This window comes from Sus scrofa, chromosome 12 (genome assembly GCF_054392235.1).
Source record: "Sus scrofa isolate SSC_HxYL_T2T_F1_AM1 chromosome 12, Sscrofa_HxYL_maternal_Yorkshire_Landrace_v2.0, whole genome shotgun sequence".
In the NCBI taxonomy this organism is placed as follows: Eukaryota; Metazoa; Chordata; class Mammalia; order Artiodactyla; family Suidae; genus Sus; species Sus scrofa.
Genome location: NC_139394.1, coordinates 48,541,926 through 48,561,986, shown reverse-complemented (window position 1 = coordinate 48,561,986; position 20,061 = coordinate 48,541,926). Strand labels below are relative to the sequence as shown.

The 20,061-nt window shown below is 53.2% G+C and overlaps 1 protein-coding gene across 12 annotated transcripts in view; it reads left to right on the top strand.

Moving 5' to 3' along the window:
- The window catches only part of NOS2 (nitric oxide synthase 2), a 106,494-nt gene that overhangs the window by 71,533 nt on the left and 14,900 nt on the right, over nt 1-20,061 (top strand). For 9 of the 12 annotated variants that reach the window (XR_014820299.1, XR_001299931.3, XM_084982903.1 and 6 more), the window contains 12 exons: nt 4,462-4,546; nt 5,291-5,413; nt 6,459-6,607; nt 10,383-10,545; nt 11,839-11,930; nt 12,891-13,032; nt 13,124-13,263; nt 14,578-14,752; nt 14,845-14,946; nt 16,914-17,108; nt 18,386-18,468; nt 18,987-19,131. Coding sequence is in view for 9 of the 12 variants with exons in the window: in XM_084982903.1 (XP_084839029.1) it covers nt 4,462-4,546; nt 5,291-5,413; nt 6,459-6,607; nt 10,383-10,545; nt 11,839-11,930; nt 12,891-13,032; nt 13,124-13,263; nt 14,578-14,752; nt 14,845-14,946; nt 16,914-17,108; nt 18,386-18,468; nt 18,987-19,131 (1,594 nt within the window). In the remaining 3 variants the exon portion in view is untranslated. 12 annotated transcript variants of the gene reach the window in all.

Sequence of the window (20,061 nt, the reverse complement as noted above, 5' to 3'; positions counted from 1 at the left end):
TATATGGTTGAGTGACTTACTCAAGGTCGGCATCTGGAAAGGGTAGAGCTGAGGTTTGAACCTAGTCCAAACTTAAACCTCCACACTATACAGGCTCTCCCTGAGGGCCTGCCGTGTGCTGGGCTGGGAAAGGGAGAGAGAAAAGCCAACCAGTTCCTGATGTCAGGAAGGAAACCTTCCTTACTGGTTTTGGGCAGAGCACGTAAAAATTGGGGTGTTAAAGAGCTTTATAAATTGGGGTGGGGTGGGATGGGACAGAGAAGTAGGAAGTTACAGGAGAGTTCAGGGGCACTGGGACCTATTCTGGGGACACTGCAGGGGGCCTGACCTGGCTGTAGTTGGGAGTGGGGGAGGGCTTTTGGGGGCACCTACAGAGAGGGGGGGTAGGGGGAGGATGTTACCAGAAGAGGAAGCAGCAGTACAAAGGGGATTTTATCCTGAAAGCAGTAGGAGCCAATTACTAGCTTTCAATTTTGAAAAGTAATTAAAAAACCCGTTTGGGTGTCATAAGACTAAGAACAGTATATGCGCCTAATGGTTCTATATTTTACGTAAACCAATGATTAGGAGGTGAACATGGAGTGTGTGTCTAGGTTTTAGAGAGGAAGGCAGATGTTGGGAACATCTAGCTGAAGATGAGTGGAATTTGGGACAAAGTCAAGCTGGATGACAGTTGGCTCACAAATGTATACCCTCTTTCAATCCACGTTACTTAGGGTTTAGGATTAAACATGCTGGAGTATGTGCAGGAGAGCTCCCTGTACTTTGGGGTCAAGGGCTGCTGCTTTGTCCCTGTCTGGACCCTAGGAGTTATCCTGCTCCCAGTGTAAGAAGCAAGGTACAGGTGGAGAAGGTCCCTGGCCCGGTGCCTTCCAGGTAATAAGGATCAGGAGACTGGAAGGGACCTGAGGGGCTCCTGGTCCAAATGCCCAACTCAGTCTCCCATTAAAAATCACTCCCACCAACTATGAGCTTTTGGGACCTTCTTTCCTGTAATTGAACTGAACATGCAGGAAAGAAATAGCAGCCCCGTAAAGTGAGAGAGCTCGGGCGTGGTCCTGGGGCTGCTGTGTGGTCTTAAGCAAAATCCTGAACTTCTCTGGACCCCTGGCTTCCTTCTCCATCAAGTGGAGATAACAATATAGAATTGCCTTCTTGATTGGATCTAATAAGGGGCAGATGAAATGACAAGAAAGTTTACTGTGTAAACTAAAGCACTGTACAATGGGGGTTATTATTCTGATCATTACTGTCGCTTCATGGGGGGATAGCACACTCAAGGCCGGCAATACCGGCCGCGGGGTCTCAGCCCAGAGAAAGCCCGGTGGCGTTCAGAAGGCAGACTTCCCCGCGGACGCCACCGCGGGGACGGAGGCGCGGGCGAGGGGGCCAGGTGGCCGCCTGCGGAGCGGACACACTGGCCCGGGTCCAGGCTCGAGGGGAAGCCGAGTCGGGGCCGCTTCTCCTGCTCGCTCCGCCCCGGGGCGGGGGCTGCGGGGTCCCGCGGCGATAAAGGGGTTCGCGTAGTGAGGAGCCTGGAGCCCTCGGAGCTGCGCCCGCGCCGGGGCCATGCGCGAGGGGCTGGGCGCGGCGTGCGAGGCCGCCCGGCCCTGGCTCTGCCGGCTCCTCCGCAGGATCCTCCGGCCGCAGCCCGCCTGCGGCCCCCGCCGAGCCAGGTACTCCGCCGGGCGGGGGTCCGCCCTGGGAGGGAGGTGGGCGGCGCGGCGCCGGGACCCGGCCCGGGACCCGGCTCGGGACCCGGCTCGAGCTCTGGCGCGGCACTGACTCTCTGAGCCTCGGTTCTCCGGAAAAATAGAAGGATTGGAGTATTCGCTCTGTAGGATTCCGATGAGGATTTACTTAGAGGGTTTTCCTCGTTTAGAACGCAGAAGAGGTTGCAACTCAGTAGCCACAAAGAGGCAGAGAAGCCCAATAAATACACCTGAGAGGCGACTGCAAGGGCTGGAGTAGGAATTGTGGTTGTTTCCGCACTTGGCAGCTCTCTAGATTTTACAGCACTGGGGCTGCAACACCCTTTAGGAAAGAGGGTTGAGAGGGCAAAGTGGCTCTCGTTTGACAAATAAGGTTCATTTCCCAGAGCGCCTCTGGCTGCCCACCCTTGGTGTCTGGAGAGGTGGGCACATGTGGAAGAGGGGCGCCCGCAGGGGAATCAGCCCCCAAAGGAGCCACAGACTGTCCCTCAAGCGCGTGTGGACAGCCCTGGGTCTAAACAGGAGCCACACTCCAGCTCTCCTCTTGAGGGCAGATCCTTAAGGGTCCTTGTGAAGTATACCAAGCAGGACGGCGCACAGCTGTGAGTTTAGCCAAACTGCACCTGTCTGGATGGACGAGGCAATAATTTGGCAATAAGTGTTCAGATCCTTCATATGCTCACCTGGCTTCTGGGCACCCGTATCTCCCAGAAGCTAACCCTCCCCAAATCCACTCTGCATAACTTTGTATATTCATTTTCCAAATTTAAAAAATTTCCCAATTATGAGTGGAATTCATGGTCGCTGAAAAAAGTTGGAAAATGCAGACAATTATAAAGAAAAATTCAAATAATCTGTGACTTTATCAACAATTATAAAGAAAAATTCAAATAATCTGTGACTTTATCAGTTAATGCTAGTCACTGTTAGCACATACTAGTGTTTCCCCTAGATATTTTTCTATGCTTGTGTACAAACACACACACACACACACACACACACACACACACAGGGTCAGCATCAGATCATGTATACAGTTTGAGGCATTGTTTGTAATAGTGGAGAAACTGGACACAACCTAAATACCTAGCCATAGGTGGTGGGGCCAGGCTCACTATGGTCCATCTGTATAGTGGATTTGTAGGTAACTTTTTAATATCTGGGGGCGATAGTTATGCAAAATGAAAGGGCATTGTCTCTCTATCTAAAAGTTACTGTGGACCAGTAAGCTTCTCAAATTCTCCAGTTCTCCAGCCAGAAGTAAATGAGAGGAAACAATAAACAGGGTGGGGCTTAGGGGCCAGGGCAGGTGGTAAAGGCTTGAGAAGAGCAGGAAAGCATTGCCTCCCTGAGGACCCCAGCCTCAAAGCATCTTCCCATTTCAGCGGCCCCATGAGGACCAGTCGGCCATGGCTTCCCTCTTCCGAATGTCCAGACTAGCCTGTATTGGCTTTCTTCTGGCGGCAGGGGGGCGGTGGCGAGGGCACAGACCAGACCAGACCAGTGGGGTGATGTTAGCCGGCCACACGGAGGGCACTTTATAGGGCTGCTGAATCACTTGATTCAGACAGAAGTTGCTTTCTGACACATACTTATGTTCTCTTAAAGGGGTACTATCTCTTTATAGCTTTAAATCACGTGACTCTATGATGCATGTAGTTAATTATACAATGCTAATATAAATGGTCCTTACTTTTTCCAATAATAAAAGCAGCACGTGATCATTTGTCATTTTCCAGCATCACCAGTGTATATAAGGTGGAAAATGAGAGATCTCTGTAGTACTTTCTAAATGCCTCTCCCCTTGGATGTGTGCACTTCCCAGAAAATACTGCAGAGAACATGGGACACAAGAAGCTTTCAAACTGAGATGTCCCAGAGTGTGATTTGCCCCAGAAGAAGGCATGTGTGGGATGTGACATGGGAGGGGCGCTCACACATCTTCATATCTCTGTAGCAGTTGCAAACCTAAAACCCCAAACCAGAGCCAGTGGTTTCTGAGTCACTTCAGACTAGTAGGGCTTTTTCCTCTTCAACGGATAGACTAAACGCTTTTACGTCTGTTGTTTGAGAAGAAATATAACCAATCTAGTTTTTAAAAAGCATCTGTATCTTCTAGAAAGAGTGAGGTATTTATGGATGACATGATGCCTCAGATTTGCATTTAAGTAGTGTTGAAACAAGCTTGGCCAAGGGTTGATCATTGTTTAACTGGGTTGAATCTGGGTGAAGGGCCCAGAGGGCTTTATCACTGTCTTCTCTCTAATTGTGTATGTTTAAAATTTTCCACAATAAAAATTTAGAATAAATAAACAAACCAAGATAAATCAAGGGCTCTAATAAAAAAGCGTCAGTCCCAAAGAGGGAGTAGGTGAAGAGCAGTACGGCTGGCCTGGGAGGGCAAGGTTGGAAGAGCCTTTCTCTGCCAGCCCAGCCCGGGACCATTTGCACTTGGCTTTTGAGAGGGGCAGAGCTTCTGTGGGTCGCTCTTTGGGCCGTTAGCTTTGGCTCAGCTCCCCTCCTGACTTTGTGGCTTTGTAGGGGGCAGGTGAGGGAGGAAGGGGCGGAGGGAGGGTGGTGATGCCACGGAGGCTGGAACTGCTACCTCCTCCCCCACCACGTTGACTGGCAGCCACCCCCCACCCCCGGACCTCAGTTCCCCACTCTTGTCAAATGGGCTGGCAGAGGAGCCTCAGCTCCCTCTCTGCCCTCAGAAACTCCGTCTCATGATAGCTGTTTCCTTTTGCAGTCCAGTAACACAGGATGACCCCAAATGTCCCAGCCGCAGCAGGCACCGGAATGAGTGCTCCCAGCCCCTGGCGGAGACAGCAAAGGTCAGTGAGTCCTTCGGGGCTGGGAAGCCCCTTCCTCCTTCCCCCTGGGCAGACATAGGCCGAACAGCTGGGGGCTGGGCAGTGAGTGGAGACCCAGGGGGCACAGGTGGGGGTGAGGAAGAGCTTTGGGACAGCAGGGCGGGTGGCCCTCGTGTGTGGGCATCGGGGTGACTCGCCTGTGTGGGCTGGCAGGCCCGGGTGAGAGCAGGCCACTCGTGGAGCCAGAAGCAGAACACTCAGAAATAATCCGGGACTCCGCATCTGAGCTTCGGGCCCCAGCCCCTGCCTCTGGCCCCCAGTTCCACCTTCCCTAGGTGTTTGGGACCTCAGTGTCCAAGAGGTGGGCAGAGACTGGGTTCAGATTCCTAAATAGCTCCATGGAAGGCAGCAATACCTTCTTCCCTGTCCCAATTGCTGTTCTCAAGAGTCCTGGCTGTCACTGCCAAGCCTCATCCCTGCTGTTGCAGTTCCCCTTGGGGAGCATTTGGCAGGGTGGTGGGTGAGGAGAGAAGACTGGCCAGTGGCCCAGGCACCTGGAGCTCTCAGCAGGCACTGGCCCAGGTGACCAGGCTGCCAGGAAGGGAGGAGGGACGTGGTCCGACACCCTGACCTGGGTTCCCACCCACAGCTACCCTCCCCCTGCCCCCCACCTCCAAGCTCAGGCAGGGCCTGGGGCCTGGGAGAGACCTGTGGAGTCCTGGGGTTGGAGGCATTTGGAAACCCTTGGTTTTTCCTTCTTCATAGAAATCTCCAGACTCCCTGGTCAAGCTAGATGTGCTCCCACCGGCCTGTCCACGGCATGTGAGGATCAAAAACTGGGGCAGCGGGATGACTTTCCAAGACACACTTCACCGCAAGGCCAAAGGGGTGAGAAGTGTGGGGCTCTGGGGAGAACCACCTTTGTTCCAAGCCAGCGAAACCATCAGGGCCCTTAACAGATCGAACAGGTGTCCCCCTGGACAGCAAGTCATCTGCTTGGGCAGAGGGTGTTGGGAACAAAGACTCTTGCTTCTCACACATTACAGTAGGCAGTAAATGGTGCAAACTCTCTGTTAACCCCTCGGTGGGTGACGGATAATCTAGAAGGTGAGATAAACGACTGCAGGAACGAATTAATTCTCTCCCTCAGAGAGACAGATTTCAGCATTGCATCAGGAAGAATTTGCTAACAGGACTACCCAGAGCTGGGCTGAACTACATCAGGAGGTAGTGAGCTCCCTGTCACTAGAAGGATTCAAGTGCTATTTGATAGGGAAATTGGAGAGAGTTTAAACATTCAGTGAGTAGTTGGACTAAGTGTCCTTGAAGGCTCCTCCTTATCTTCTAAGTTTCCATTCTAACTTTAGAATGCTTTCTATGATTCTAAAGTGAGAAAAAATGAAAAATTTCAAGACCACGAAAGCAGAATCATTTTCACACTTAACAGAAATTACTACTGTTAACTTTTGCCCATACTTCCTTCCTGTATTTTCTCTGTGGTATCCCCTGACTTTGGGATTTGCACTTTCCCACTTCTTTTTCGCCGAACAACACAAGTTTGTCCCCAGGAATTGTATCAGCCTCTTTAAATGAGAAGATCGCTGAGCTGTTACCAGGGATTGACTGCTGACTTTGCTCTGGGGCTGGGGCTGGTTGGGGGGCAGGGCCAGAGACGGAGCCCGGGGCGGTGGGAGCAGCCCCAGCTCACATCCCGTGGGGTTCAGTCAGTAGAAGACAGGGGACGTGGGTGGGGGGAAAGCCTGGTGGTCCCCAAGGAGGAGGTGGCACAGGGGTGGAGAGGGGTGCCAGGGATCTGGAGCAGCCAGAGGGGAAGGAGGTGACCAGGTGAGCTGCTCTTGGAGGAGGATGGCCATTGACACCTGTGCAGAGGGGCCAAGCAGCCAGCCTCACCACCAGCTCTCTCTCTTTTCAGGATCTTGCTTGCAAGTCCAAGTCTTGCCTAGGAGCCATCATGAACCCCAAAAGTTTGACCATAGGACCCAGGGACAAGCCTACCCCACCAGACGAGCTTCTACCTCAAGCTATTGAATTTGTCAACCTGTATTACAGCTCCTTCAAAGAGTAAGGCCCGCCTCCCGCAGCATCGCTGCCTCCTCTTCCCCTCAGCCCTCCTGTCTCCTGCCGTTTCCCTCTGACTCCAGACCCCTCCCCTTCCCAGATGTGCACTGAGCCCAGGCATAAAGCATGGTTTTTCAAGGAAAAGACCCTGGATGGGTTCTCAAAACCGTTAGACAAAGAGGCATGGTGACAGTGGTTGACAGCATCCCTCAGGAGTCTAAGCGTTTGAGCCCTGACTCCACCAGTGACTGGTCCTCTATCCTCGGGAAATCCGTTTACCTTCTCTGTGCCGCCCTTTCCTCAAAGTGGGGTGATCATAAAACCCACTCATAACATTATTGTGAGGATCAAATAAGTTTGGAACAGTGTCCTGGCACAAAGCAATGAATTGATGTGCAAAACCTTTTATTATAAAATATTTGTGATAGAAAGGGCCGTCAGGACCACTTCGCCAAGCCCCCCACCTCCAGCTGTGAGCAGGGCAGCCCAGTGGCAGCTAGAGTTCATTTCCCAGCTTAGAATTCAGGCCCCCAACTCGGAGAGAGCTCTTGGCACCGTACTCCGTGGGGTTCTCTATTTCCGAGTTTCATAAAATATATGGCTATTAATTTAGGTCCGTTTATGTCTTTAAAATAAAAAGGCTCAAGGGGCTGTGAGACAGGGTTTCCGAGGGAATGGATTTGCTGTTTTATGGGCTGGGAGGGGAGTGTGGCTTTTACGGTGCAGCCTCACAGGGCGCGTCCCTGCGAGAAGTGAGCCACAGGAGGACCCTTGGAAGGGACCTTGGGCCTATGAAAGAGGCCCTTGTCTTCTGGGGCCGGCAGTCCTCCACCCTGGCTGCACAAGTGTCGCCATCAGGACCTCGCAAGATACTGACCCCAGGGTCCCCTAGGATCTCGGGAAGTAGGGAGGGGACAGACATCCATGCTCTTTAAAGCTCCCCAGGTTATTCTAATGCACAGCCAGACCGAGAACGCCTTTGGGGGCTGCTGCTGTGTGTGCTGCGTAAACAGAGCCTCTGCAGCAGCGCTCTGTCACCAGGAGGTCCGAGATCCTTGGGCTTTCATCTCCGTTGTTGACCAATGAGCCTTTCGGGGGTACAGGAATTTTCTTTTCTTTTTTTAAATTTAGGGCCATATCAGTGGCATATGGAGGTTCCCAGGCTAGGGGTCAAATTGGAGCTACACCTGCCAGCCTACACCACAGCCACAGCAACGCCAGGTCTGAGCTGCATCTGCGACCTGCACCACAGCTCATGGCAATGCCAGATCCTTAACCCACTGAGTGGGGCCAGGGATCAAACCTGCAACCCTTGGATATGAGTCTGGTTCGTTTCTGCTGAGCCACAAAGGGAACTCCCAGGAATTTCCCTGATGGGCTTCACCGGGCTCTGCATTGCCGCTGACATTTACCCCGAGCACTAAGTCTGTGCCGGGCCCTGCCTTATACCTAGTCTTCCCACAATTCGGTGCTGCCTTGACTGTCTTCCCCATTTTACAGACACGGAAACCAAAGGCTCTGGAAGAGATGGAACTGGCTCAGAGTCACATGTTCTGAAGTCCCAGAGAAGGGATTTGAGCCCAGGCCGTTTAGGCCAGAGCCCCTGCTTTTCACTTCAATGTTCCAGCATCCAGTTCTTTGACCTTGAAGGTTCTGACTCCATGGCTGGACCTGGGGGGTCCTGCTGGTGTCTGGAAGGCAAGCAGGTGCTTGTCACCCTGGGGAAGCTGCTGGATTCTTCTTGGTGGCTGTTCAAACCCACTGGCTTCTCACAGAGGGAAGTTCCATGTCTCACAGTCACAAGTCCACACCTTGACCCCTCAGAGGTCCTGGGGGTGTGAGTGACAAATGACAGCCCACCCCCACAGTTACACGAGCAGCTAAAGGCATGCAAACTGGGCCAGTTCCGCCCTTCGTGAGTGAAGGATTGTACAGTTAGAAATTGGAACTTGTTGAATGCTCTGTTCAAAGCCAGTTCATTAATGCCGAGAGCCACTCCCTCTTTTTCAGACTAGGCATCATAGAATTTTCAGTGCCTCATAAATATAACTACCTAAAAACACTGGTAAAATTTAAAACTCTAGAGGAATTGGGTGAAAACGTAAGCTAATCCTTTCTTGCGTAGTCACCTGTTAATGTGGACGTGCTTCGGAGGCTCCAGCTGCGGTCTCGTGCTCTCTGCTGTTCTTGCGCTCGGAGGCAGAGCGGGCCTATCGCTCGAAGCTTTGTTTGGGGAGGAAGGGCTTCCGGTGGCGCCGGGGCCAGCCTCAGCCTCACCCAGCAGGTCCTCAGGCGGGAGCGCCCTTGAAGATAAAGAGTGCCGAGTGTTGTGTCTTGGAACTTTTTCTCTAGTCAGGAAAGAGTAGTCAAGACTGTCTTCTCTACAGAAAGGCCATTTCGTTCTGAGTTGTCCGCTCTCCTTAATCAGGAGTTCATTCCTTAAATAGTTTTGTTTGTTGCTGTTTCACGTCTTTGGTGTTGATTAGAGATCTCAAGGTTGCGGGTATGGTGTGTGTGTGTCTGTGTGTGTGTGTGTGTGTGTGTGTGTCTGTGTATCTGTGTGTGTGTGTCTGTGTGTGTGTGTGTTTGTGTGTGTGTGTGTGTGTCTGTGTGTGTGTGTGTGTGTGTCTGTGTGTCTGTGTTTCCAAACCTTTCTGCCTGTAGGATCGTTTTGAAGCCAGGGAGGGCAGCAGAGAAACCAGTTTGGAAATCTCATACGGGATAGCAGGGATAGCTGGCAGAGCTTGAGAAAGCTCACTGTAGGGAGCCTGGGATGGGGGACACGCTGTGAAGGGCTCCTCCCTGCACAGGCCCTGGGGCCCTGCAGGTCGAGTCCTGAGAGCCGGGCCTGTCTGGGCCTGACCGGGGGAAGCATGGGTGGGCCCCCGACATCTCCGGGCTTGGAGCAGCCCCCTAGGGTGGAAGGTAAAAGGTTAAGGGCCTGGGCTTGGCATCAAGACACCCTGACTCTTAGTCCTAAGTTTGTTCTTGGCCACGCTTACGTCCTTGGGCCGGTACTTAACCTTCTGGATACACCAGACGGTAAAAGGGACACACAAACGCCTCCCTCACAGCCTCAGTGGGACCCCGTTGGAGGGTGGCTTTGCCCAGCACCCAGCTCATTGTGAGCACTCAGTGCACAGCAGCTGCTGCGGGAGGTGTGGCTCATCCCTTGAGCAAGGGCGGGGGTGGACGGGCGCTCCCCTGGCCGAGAGGCGGGACCTGGCTGTGGCTTGAAGGACGCTGCTCTGGGTCTGAGAAGCGCTGCACTCCTTGCTGAGACGAATACGATTAGCCTGGGAGCCTGGAAACAAGGGTGTGGGTGGGATCAGCTGTGCAGCTTGCAGGACCCAGTGTGAAAATTAAAAACATGGGCTTGATCAGGATGGAGGATAATGTGAGAAAAAGAGTGTGTGTGTGTGTGTGTGTGTGTGTGTATACATATACATATATATGTATAACTAGGTCACTTTGCTGTACAGCAGAAATTGGCAGGCCATTGTAAGTCAACTATAATTAAAAAAATTTAAAAATTAAAAAGAAAAAAGCCCCTTGGGCTTCCAGTTCAAAAATGACTCAGACTTTGAGTCCGCGACAGCAGTGCGGAGCTCAGGGCCTTGGTCCCACCCCCACGGAGCTGGCCCTGGTGGGCACAGTCTCCCTGAGAGACATCTTGCCCTCTGGGTGTCCTAGTTCAGTTCCTGCTTCTGTGGATTGAGTCAGTCCCCATTTACGGCCATCTCATTGTTGATCTTCCTGATGTCTTCCTGTTCCCCAGGGCAAAAATAGAGGAACATCTGGCCAGGGTGGAAGCGGTAACAAAGGAGATAGAAACAACAGGAACCTATCAGCTGACGGGAGATGAGCTCATCTTCGCCGCCAAGCAGGCCTGGCGCAACGCCCCGCGCTGCATCGGGAGGATCCAGTGGTCCAACCTGCAGGTGGACTTCCTTAGACGGCAGGAGGGGAAGCGGGGAGGCGGGCGGGGCCCCCGCTGATGGCTCCCAGCGACCCAGCGGTGCTGTGCCCGGGGCTCCCGGGGTCCTCTCCCCACACCCCTGGCCATGAGATGGGGGCGGTCACAGCCACATACTCCCATTGCCCTGGAGTCTGGAATCCCATCTCAGCACCAGGATTTCTAGCTGGTCTTTCGCGTGTTAAATGGGGGAGACCAAACGCCACCATGAAACCAGCAGACCTTGCGATTCTTATTGCCGAGTCCCTGGTTGTTTACCTCGACTGAATTCTCGGCTTTCAGAAAACATTTTCTTTATCCTAGCCTCCTCGGCCATCTTTACATTTATTGCTGGATAGTGTTGAAAGTCTGTGGACAGATACATAGATGAGACATGCCAGTGCAGCCGGCTCTGGCTGTGCTAAAGTGTGCTGGAGGCCGTGTATAAAATGCCTGAAGCAGCTGGGCTCTAGGGGTCCTGATTCATGGGCATGAAGATCAGGTTTGCTTGGGGTTTGGGGTTTTTTTTTTGCTTTTTTTTTTTTTTTTTTTTTTTTTTTTTTAATCTTTTTGCCTTTTCTAGTGCTGCTCCTGCGGCATATGGAGATTCCCAGGCCTACGCCAGAGCCACAGCAACGCGGGATCCGAGCCACGTCTGTGACCCACACCACAGCTCATGGCAATGCCAGATCCTTAACCCACTGAGCAAGGCCAGGGATCGAACCCGCAACCTCATGGTTCCTAGTCCAGATTTGTTAACCACTGCACCACGACGGGAACTCCGGATTTTTTTTTTTTTTCACTTTGCCACCTCTATTTTTTTTTTAAACTTTTTTTCATTTTTTAAAGTTTTATTGAAATATAGTTGAGTTACAATGTTGTGATAATTCTGCTGTACAGCAGAGTGACTTTGTTATGCATATACACACATCCATTCTTTTTCAGATTCTTTTCCCACATAGATTCTCGCAGAGTATTGGGTCTAGTTCCCCGTGCCATACAGCAGGTCCCCATTGGCCAGTCATTCCATATACCAGAGTGTGCATAGGCCAGTCCCAAGGGCTTTGGGTTGTGATAGGGTCTTCCAAGTGGGGGTGCCTGGGCCCCCCTAGGAGAGCAGGAGGAAGATGAAGGGGCAGAGAGGAGGCTGCCCTCCTTGGTGGGGTGCTTGAGCTTCAGGGGTTTGAACCACTCCCTCAGTCTTAGCTTCTGATCGGCCCCGAGGCTTCTGAACTCACAGTCCTTGACAGGCATGGTCTGGGCGGGGTGCTGCCTGCAGGTCTTCGACGCCCGGAGCTGTTCCACGGCCCAGGAAATGTTCGAGCACATCTGCAGGCACCTGCGTTATGCCACCAACAATGGCAACATCAGGTGGGTGTGCCTTTCCTGGGGCTACAAGGCTACGCCTGGGCCCGCCCTGCCCCGAGTCTTAGCCAAAAGATGCCCGTGGGTTTAGGGGAGGCGTCTCTGCTCCAGGAGAAACCAGGGAGAAAGAAAAGAGACAGACGCTCTGAAGAGGCCCTTGTAGGGAGCGGCCTCCGTGAGCCTAGTGCCTCATCAGCGGCCCCTTTCCTGGGTTTCCTTCTGACTTGGACCCTTTTGGAGGGGATGGGGGGATCGTTAAGAAGCTCTTGATTCACTCTTCAAGGTTAGGGCTCCCCACTTTGGGGAGGGCATGAGACGCTGGTTTTGCAGCAGATGGTTCTGGGGTGGGGGTGGGGGTGGGGGTGTTTTTTCTTAGAGGTGGGGGAGTCACTGCTTATCAGTACCCCCTCACCTTACCTTTCCCCTCCCCCAGCCAAGGAGGTCAAGGCAGCTCGTTGGGTCGTACATTCATTTGTCTGTTTGGCAAACACTGCGTGCCCGCCCGATGGGGGCTCAACACAGAGCTAGGTTGGGGGTGGGATGGGGCGGTGCACAAGTGACTGAGACCCTAAAATGCTGCTCCAGCCCACAATGAACCTATGCTTTGCACTAGACAAGCACCCAGCTAACCTGGACAGCAAGGAGAGCAATATGGTGCCACCAGGGAAAGGGCTGGGGCAGCTAACGCCACCAGGGGGCGCCCTGGAGGGCTGGTCCCTGTGCTGTCTGGAAGAAAGGGTCTGAGCTGGGGGGAGAAGAAGGAAGGAGAGGGTGTGTCAGGAAGTGGGCAGGTTATAGAGATGGGTGAGAGCTTGGCGTGTCTCAGAGCTGCAGGGGTTTGGTTCACTTAGCTCAGGGGCAGGGAGCTTGGGGGTGGGAAGACAGGGGGGAAAGGGGTCCTGGGGGATGGCCGGAAGCCCCCACCCAAGCCAGGCGGTAAACAGCACTGTCCTTGTCTTGGGGAAGGTCGGCCATCACCGTGTTCCCCCAGCGGAGCGATGGGAAGCACGACTTCCGGGTCTGGAACGCTCAGCTCATCCGGTATGCCGGCTACCAGATGCCTGATGGCACCATCATAGGGGACCCGGCCAGCGTGGAGTTCACCCAGGTACCAGGTCCAGCCACGGTGGGTGAGAGTGGAGCCCAGAGGGGTCAAGGGACCTGGGTCTCCAGACTCACTGGGCCTGCCTTACCCCCAGCTGTGTATCGACCTGGGCTGGAAACCCAAGTACGGCCGCTTCGACGTGGTGCCTCTGGTCCTGCAGGCTGATGGCCGCGACCCTGAGCTCTTCGAAATCCCTCCTGACCTCGTGCTGGAGGTGCCCATGGAACACCCCAAGTAAGCAGGCTGCGGGTGCGGTGCAGGGGTGTGAGTTCCCAGGCATGTCCCCTCCTGAGGTCTCAGGACTCTCCCTGTACCTTCCCCAAAGCCCAGCAAGCAGCTGGGGACAGCCAGCAGGACTGGCCTTCAAGGCCCAACTTGTCACACTTGTACAGCAACTCTGCCCTTGCATCTCAGCCTCAGACTTATAAGGAGATGCTGATGGTGACAGGGAGGCAGAGGCTTAGACAGACAGGGCCCTAGGAGCTTGGGAGGCAGTGACCTTGGGAGAGGAACCCTTGAAAGGCTCTGAGATTCTCACACTGAGCAGCCCAGGCCTCTTTGACCTTCCTGCCAATTCTCTTAGCTGTCCCTCTCCTGAATGGGTGACAGGATAGGGACATGGTACTTTAAGAGCTCATCTGGTCCAGCCCCTGCTCCAGGCAGCTCTAATAATTAGAAAAACACCTCCATACATTGAGACTCACTGTGTAGCAGGCATTAGGGTGGGCTCTGTTCGTCCCTTGACTCTGTTGAACTTAGTCCTACCTCAGGGCTTTTGCACTTGCTGTTCCCTCTGCCTGACATGCTCTCTTCTCAGAGTTTTGCAGGGTTCATTTTTGTCAGTGAGGTATTTCCCAAATGTTACCCAGTGTGAGAAGCCTCTTCAGAACACCCAGTCTAGAGTAGGCACCCTCACCCTCTATCACCTTATTTTGATTTTTCTATTTATTTGTTTACCTATTTAAGTTCCCTGAGAATTAGGGATCTTGCCTTTCTTGTTCACCAGTTCAAGGTGCTGTAGCACCTAGCAGGGTGCCTGGCTCATAGAAGGTGCTCCATCATACGTATTTCTGGAATGAATAAATGTACAAATGAATGATACTATTATCTTCACAATAATCTCATGAGCTTGATGCTTCAATCTCTATTTTGCTGGCAGGGATGCTGAGGCTCAGAGAGGCTAAATAACATCCCAAGTTCACACAGCTGGTAGAGGATAAGGCAGAACTTGAATCCAGGCTTCCTCACACTAGAGCTGCTATGCTGTGTTGGGTTCGCAGCGTTTAGCACAGGGCCTGTCACATATTTGAGGCTTAATAGATGTGCATGAATGAATGCATAATTAATGGCATAATAATTACCAAATGCATAATTAATGGTAATAACATATGGTATGCCAATTCACCTCTCCCGGCAGGATGAACGTAGAGATCAGCATCTGGAAAGGAGTTTTCTTGGTTGACTTGTTTTCTGAAGCTTTTGGGGGGGCTGGGGTGAGGGTGGGCCAAAGTGAAGGCCCCATTGCCACCTGCTTGGCCTCCCTGCCAGATACGAGTGGTTCCAGGAGCTGGAGCTGAAGTGGTACGCCCTGCCAGCCGTGGCCAACATGCTGCTCGAGGTGGGCGGCCTTGAGTTCCCAGGGTGCCCCTTCAATGGCTGGTACATGGGCACGGAGATCGGGGTCCGGGACTTCTGCGACGTCCAGCGCTACAACATCCTGGAGGTACCAGGACCGTCTGGCTGGGCCGGCTGGAGGTGTGGGCCTTTGGGTGGGGTCCCAAGGACCGACTCTCCCCCATTTCTCTGCCTCTGCAGGAAGTGGGCAGAAGGATGGGCCTGGAAACACACAAGCTGGCCTCCCTCTGGAAAGACCGCGCTGTCGTGGAGATCAATGTCGCCGTGCTCCACAGTTTCCAGGCATGTCTGCTGTTTGTGGGTCTGAAGATCATCTGGTTGGAAGGCCATCTGATCTAGCTTGTGCCTCATTGAGGGGACGGGGGGCCCAGGGCAGCTCTGAGACGGGACAGGAAGAGCCCCCTGGGGCCGGCCCAGCTCGGGAAGGCCCCACGGCTGTGGGCCACACATCCTGACTCCTGGGGGCTCCCAGCATCAGCTCTGACATTGGCAGGATACGGATGTGTCTGATCCTCGGCTGTCTCCTGACCCTTGCTGATCACATCCCTCTGCTGCTTGAGAGTCTCCAGGGCTTCCTCATGACCTTCCTTCAGGGTCAGCTTCAAACCGCTTGGCCTCATTTCCTCATCTGTAAAACAGAGATGATAATGGGCCTTCCCTCACTAGGTTGCTGTAAGAATTAAATGAAAATGCATGTAACAGTTACTGTACTGCCCGGCCCAGAGTGAGCACTCAGTAAGCATTGGTTTTGTTCTTCTTCTTATTTATCACTGTTACCGTCATTCTCATAGCCATCATCCTCAACTCCTGGGCCTAAAACTGGTCTGATACGCAGGCTGCTGTGTGTGCATACATGAAATTTTAGAGGCTCCATCAGCTGGAGCCTCTGCTGCCTTCTGGCCTTGACCTGCAGTGTCCTTCTCCAGGAGTGCCCATCAGCTGCCTAACTTGTACCCGTTCCTCAAAACTCACTTCCTCTTAGAAGCTGTCTCTAAAATCCCCATCTCAGAGTTCCCGTCCTGGCTCAGTGGTAATGAACCCGACTACTATCCATGAAGACGCAGGTTCGATCCTTGGCCTCGCTCAGTGGGTTAAGGATCTGGTGAGCTGTGGTGTAGGTCAGAGACACAGCTCAGATCCCGTATTGCTGTGGCCGTGGTGTAGGCTGGCAGCTGTAGCTCCGACCTGACTCCTAGCCTGGAAACTTCCATATGCTGCAGGTGCAGCACTAAAAAGACAAATTAAAATAAAATCCCCATCTCTCCTCCAGGCCCTGAGCTAAGCTGTCCCTCTGCCCTCTGTTAGCACCTCCACTGCCTCGGGAAACGTCTGACCGCTGCCTGCCCTGGTTAGGATATGATATAATGCAGAGAAGGGGCCACATCTTTCACCTCTGTTATGCCCGTGCCTCATGCAATGCCGAGTAAATAGAAATAATAGCTGCTAACATTTTTATTGGCCACACCCGCGGCATGTGGAAGTTCTGGGGCCAGGGATGGAACTCAAGCCACAGCTGCAGCCTGCGCCACAGCTGCGACAACACCAGTTCCTTAACCCACTGCACTGCAAGGAAACTTCCAATAGCTGCTAACATTTATTGAGCACGTGTTATGCTTTACTGGTGTTAATTTATTGCATCCTTTCAACACCCTCATGATGTAGGAACTATTATCCTCCCCATTTTACAAATGAGAAAAATGAGGTTAAGCAACTAATAGCTCAAGGTCACATGGCTAACAAGAGGCCAAAGTTTGAACCGCTGCATGAAACCAGTGACTGCAGCCAGACAATGGGGCTGCCCTTGTTGGGTCACTCCAGGAAGGCTCAGACCCTTTGGCCTCTGCTTTTATTATGTGGCTGGACAGCCATATCCTGGGGGAGGTGACTCTTAGAACTGTACCAACAAGTGACAGAAATGCACTGTGGTTTGATTCATCAGCATCCAAGAGCCATTTGCTGGGAGACTTGTAAGTATGGCCTGAGAAGCTAGCTGGACACTGCCCCGGAGGGCCAAGGGGGACCAATATGTGGCCTGCAGGCTGGCCATGGCTTTGGTGACTTCTTGGACTCCCTCAGAGGCTCTGAAAGCACCTGGCATTGGGGTATTTATCTCCAGTAGTGAGGAGGGGTCCTGGAAGGCGTGCGCTCCCATTTTATAGATTGCCGAGGTCCATCCGGGAGCCCAGCAGCCGACCGAGCACTCTCCTCACCCTTCGCCTCCACTCCCTTCTTGCCTCCTCCTGATTTAGAAGCAGAACGTGACCATCATGGACCACCACTCGGCTGCAGAGTCCTTCATGAAGTACATGCAGAATGAGTACCGGTCCAGAGGGGGCTGCCCGGCCGACTGGATTTGGTTGGTCCCCCCAATTTCAGGAAGCATCACCCCCGTGTTCCACCAGGAGATGTTAAATTATGTCTTGTCCCCTTTCTACTACTACCAGGTAAGGGAAGGGCCTTCCTCTCTTCTCCGTCTCGGGAGCTCAGGGTTGGAGAGGGGGTGTGTCTACACATGTGTGCTTGCATGTGTGCATGTGTGTGCTTGCATATGTGTGTGTGCATGTGTGTGCTCACTAATGCAAGATATAAGAGGAGGATCGGGGATGCAGAGACATGTGTTTAATGCTTTTCAGGCTTCACTCAAGGATGCTGAGCAGGTTTTGTCCATTTCCACAGAAGTGGGACCGAAGGAAATACCTTTTTTTTTTGGGGGGGGAGTCTTTTTAGGGCCACATCAATGGCATATGGAAGTTCCCAGACTAGGGGTAGAATCTGAGCTGTAGCTGCTGGCCTACACCACAGCCACGGCAATGCCAGATCTGAGCCGTGTCTGCGACCTACACCACAGCTCACGGCAACACCAGCTCCTTAACCCACCGAGCAAGGCCAGGGATCGAACCTGAATCCTCATGGATACTCATCGGGTTGGTTACTGCTGAGCCACAGCATGAGCTCCGGAAGTACTTTTTTATTGTACCTTCTGTGGCCCGTCACTCTGATGGGGTCTAAGCTCCTGAGGGTGACACCATTGCACCCGCCCACATGGGAAGGTGATAAACAGTGTCAGAGGCACAGTGGTGAAGAACATGGCCCCAGTGCAGACACACCCAGGGGTGGTTCTGCCACTTCCCCGCTGCGTGATCTTGGGTGGGTCACTGCACCCATCTAAGCCCTGGTTGTCCGTCTCCGAAAGCCTGGGCGGCGTCTCCGCTGTGGAGGTTGGATGGGTCACGAACGCGGGTGTACGTAACAGCCTCGCCCTGTGCCCAGCCCAGAATGCACTCAGTAATGGCTACCTGTCGAAATGAGTTCATTTTTGTCAAAAAGGACTTCGGTTAGGCTTGGGGAAGAGCTTCTTTACTCTAAAGGGCTGTAAGTGGGGTGACTGATGGGCCAGGATGGTTTGTGCTGTTGTCGCAGCACCTCCTTCTCCTCCCAAAGGTCCCACAGTCCAGACTCTGCATTCTGTGCAGTCTGTCTAGCCTTCCTCGTGGGAAGACTCCAAGAGGAAAAAAAAAAAACACGGAGCGTCAGCTTCGAGGGAGGAAGACAGACAGACAGGGAGCTTCCCCGTGGGGCTTTTAGTGAGGGGCAGGGACAGAGCCTGCTCGCTGCCCCCAAGTCATGAAGGGCTCCGAGGGTCCTCTGTCTCTCCATCGTCCCCCAAGCCCTGGCCGAGCCAGGGCCCTCCTTGCGCTCACATCTGCCCTCTTCCCTGAAGGTGGAGGCCTGGAAAACCCACGTCTGGCAGGATGAGAAGCGGAGACCCCGGAGAAAAGAGATCCGATTCAAAGTCTTGGTCAAGTAAGTGGGAGTAGCCGGTGCTGATGCCGGACCTGCAGCCCTTCCTTCCGGTCGGCCTTCCCTCCAAGGAAGGGGCACAAAGAGAAGGGGTGTGGCTCCCAGCAGTCTGGACACCAGTTCCGAGGGTCACCTGCGCCACTGTCCCAGCCCCTCCCTCCTCCATCTTCCCCTGGAGGCTGATGGGGGGGAGGGGAGGAGAAGGGCGGTGAGTCGGGTTGACCACTGGCGAGAAACCTTGGTCTTTTTTCCTAAACTGCCCCACTTTTTTTTTTTTTTTACAGTGATGAAAATGATGTACTTTATTTTTTTCATTTATTTTTGTATTAGGGTAGAGCTGACTTACAGTGTTGTGTCAATTTCTGCCGTACAGCGTCGTGACCCAGTCATATCTATATATACGTTCTTTTTCTTACGCTGTCTTCCATCGTGTTCTATTCAACTTTCAACCTGCCCCACTTTCAGCGCCGACCCTCCCAGTCCCCCGGGCCCCCCGGCACACAGTCTGTCTGTCCCCACAGAGCCGTGCTCTTTGCCGCTGTGCTCATGCACAAGACCATGGCCGCCCGGGTCAGAGCTACCATCCTCTTTGCAACGGAGACGGGAAGATCCGAAACGCTGGCCCGGGACCTCGGCGCCTTGTTCAGCTGTGCCTTCAACCCCAAGGTAGCCCACCCAGCTTGTGTGCAGAGAAGTTTGGGAAAAGTCAAAACGATCGCTCTGCTCCTGGGTGTCCCTGCGCCTCGGACGTAGGAACATACATTGTAAAATCCGTGATAGCAGGAGAGACGTGTGTCCAGGGATTCCCAAACTGACCCGGGAAACAAGCTTTCCGTAGTGTTCCAGGGAACGACAGTTGAGAAACATGTTCTTAATGACTCCAAGTCTCCACATACGTGAGCTTTTCTTGAGGAATTGTATTCACGTTTATGGACCACCTGCTCTACTGGGTACGGAGCTGCATGCCAAGGGGGCGGAGAATGAATGCGAGTTAGAGAAATAAAACCCCAAGGGTGACCGATTCACTCCATCAGTGTTGGATTCCATCTTCCATCACCGAAGGCCTCCCGGGTCAGGTGGGCCAGGGCAGAATGCGAGGTGACGGATTTCGCATGAGATTAGCTTCAGACCAAGGGTTTGGGTTTCTGAGGTGTCAGAGGCGTTGTCATTTTTATAACCTGCTCATCCCGTTTTTATGGAAAATATGTCCGCACACTAGGAATTTGAAATGGCAGTAGGCGAGGTGGTGGGAATTGTTCTGATTTGGGACGTACAGTATTTTGAAGGCAGGCCCTCCAGGGTGAGTGGTGGGGCTTGAGCGGGGGAGAAGTGAGGGTGCTGTGTTCAGATAGGTTCACTTGAGTTCCTGTTGTGGCTCGGCGGGTTAAGAACCCAACTAGAATCCACGAGGACGTGGGTTCGATCCCTGGCCTCGCCTAGTGGGTTAAGGATCCAGCATGGCTGTGAGCTGTGCTGCAGGTCTCAGAGGCCCCTCAGATCCTGTGATGCTATGTGATGGCTGTGATGTAGGCTGGCAATTGCAGCTCCAATTCAACCCCTAGCCTGGGAACCTCCATATGCCTCGGGTGTGGCCCT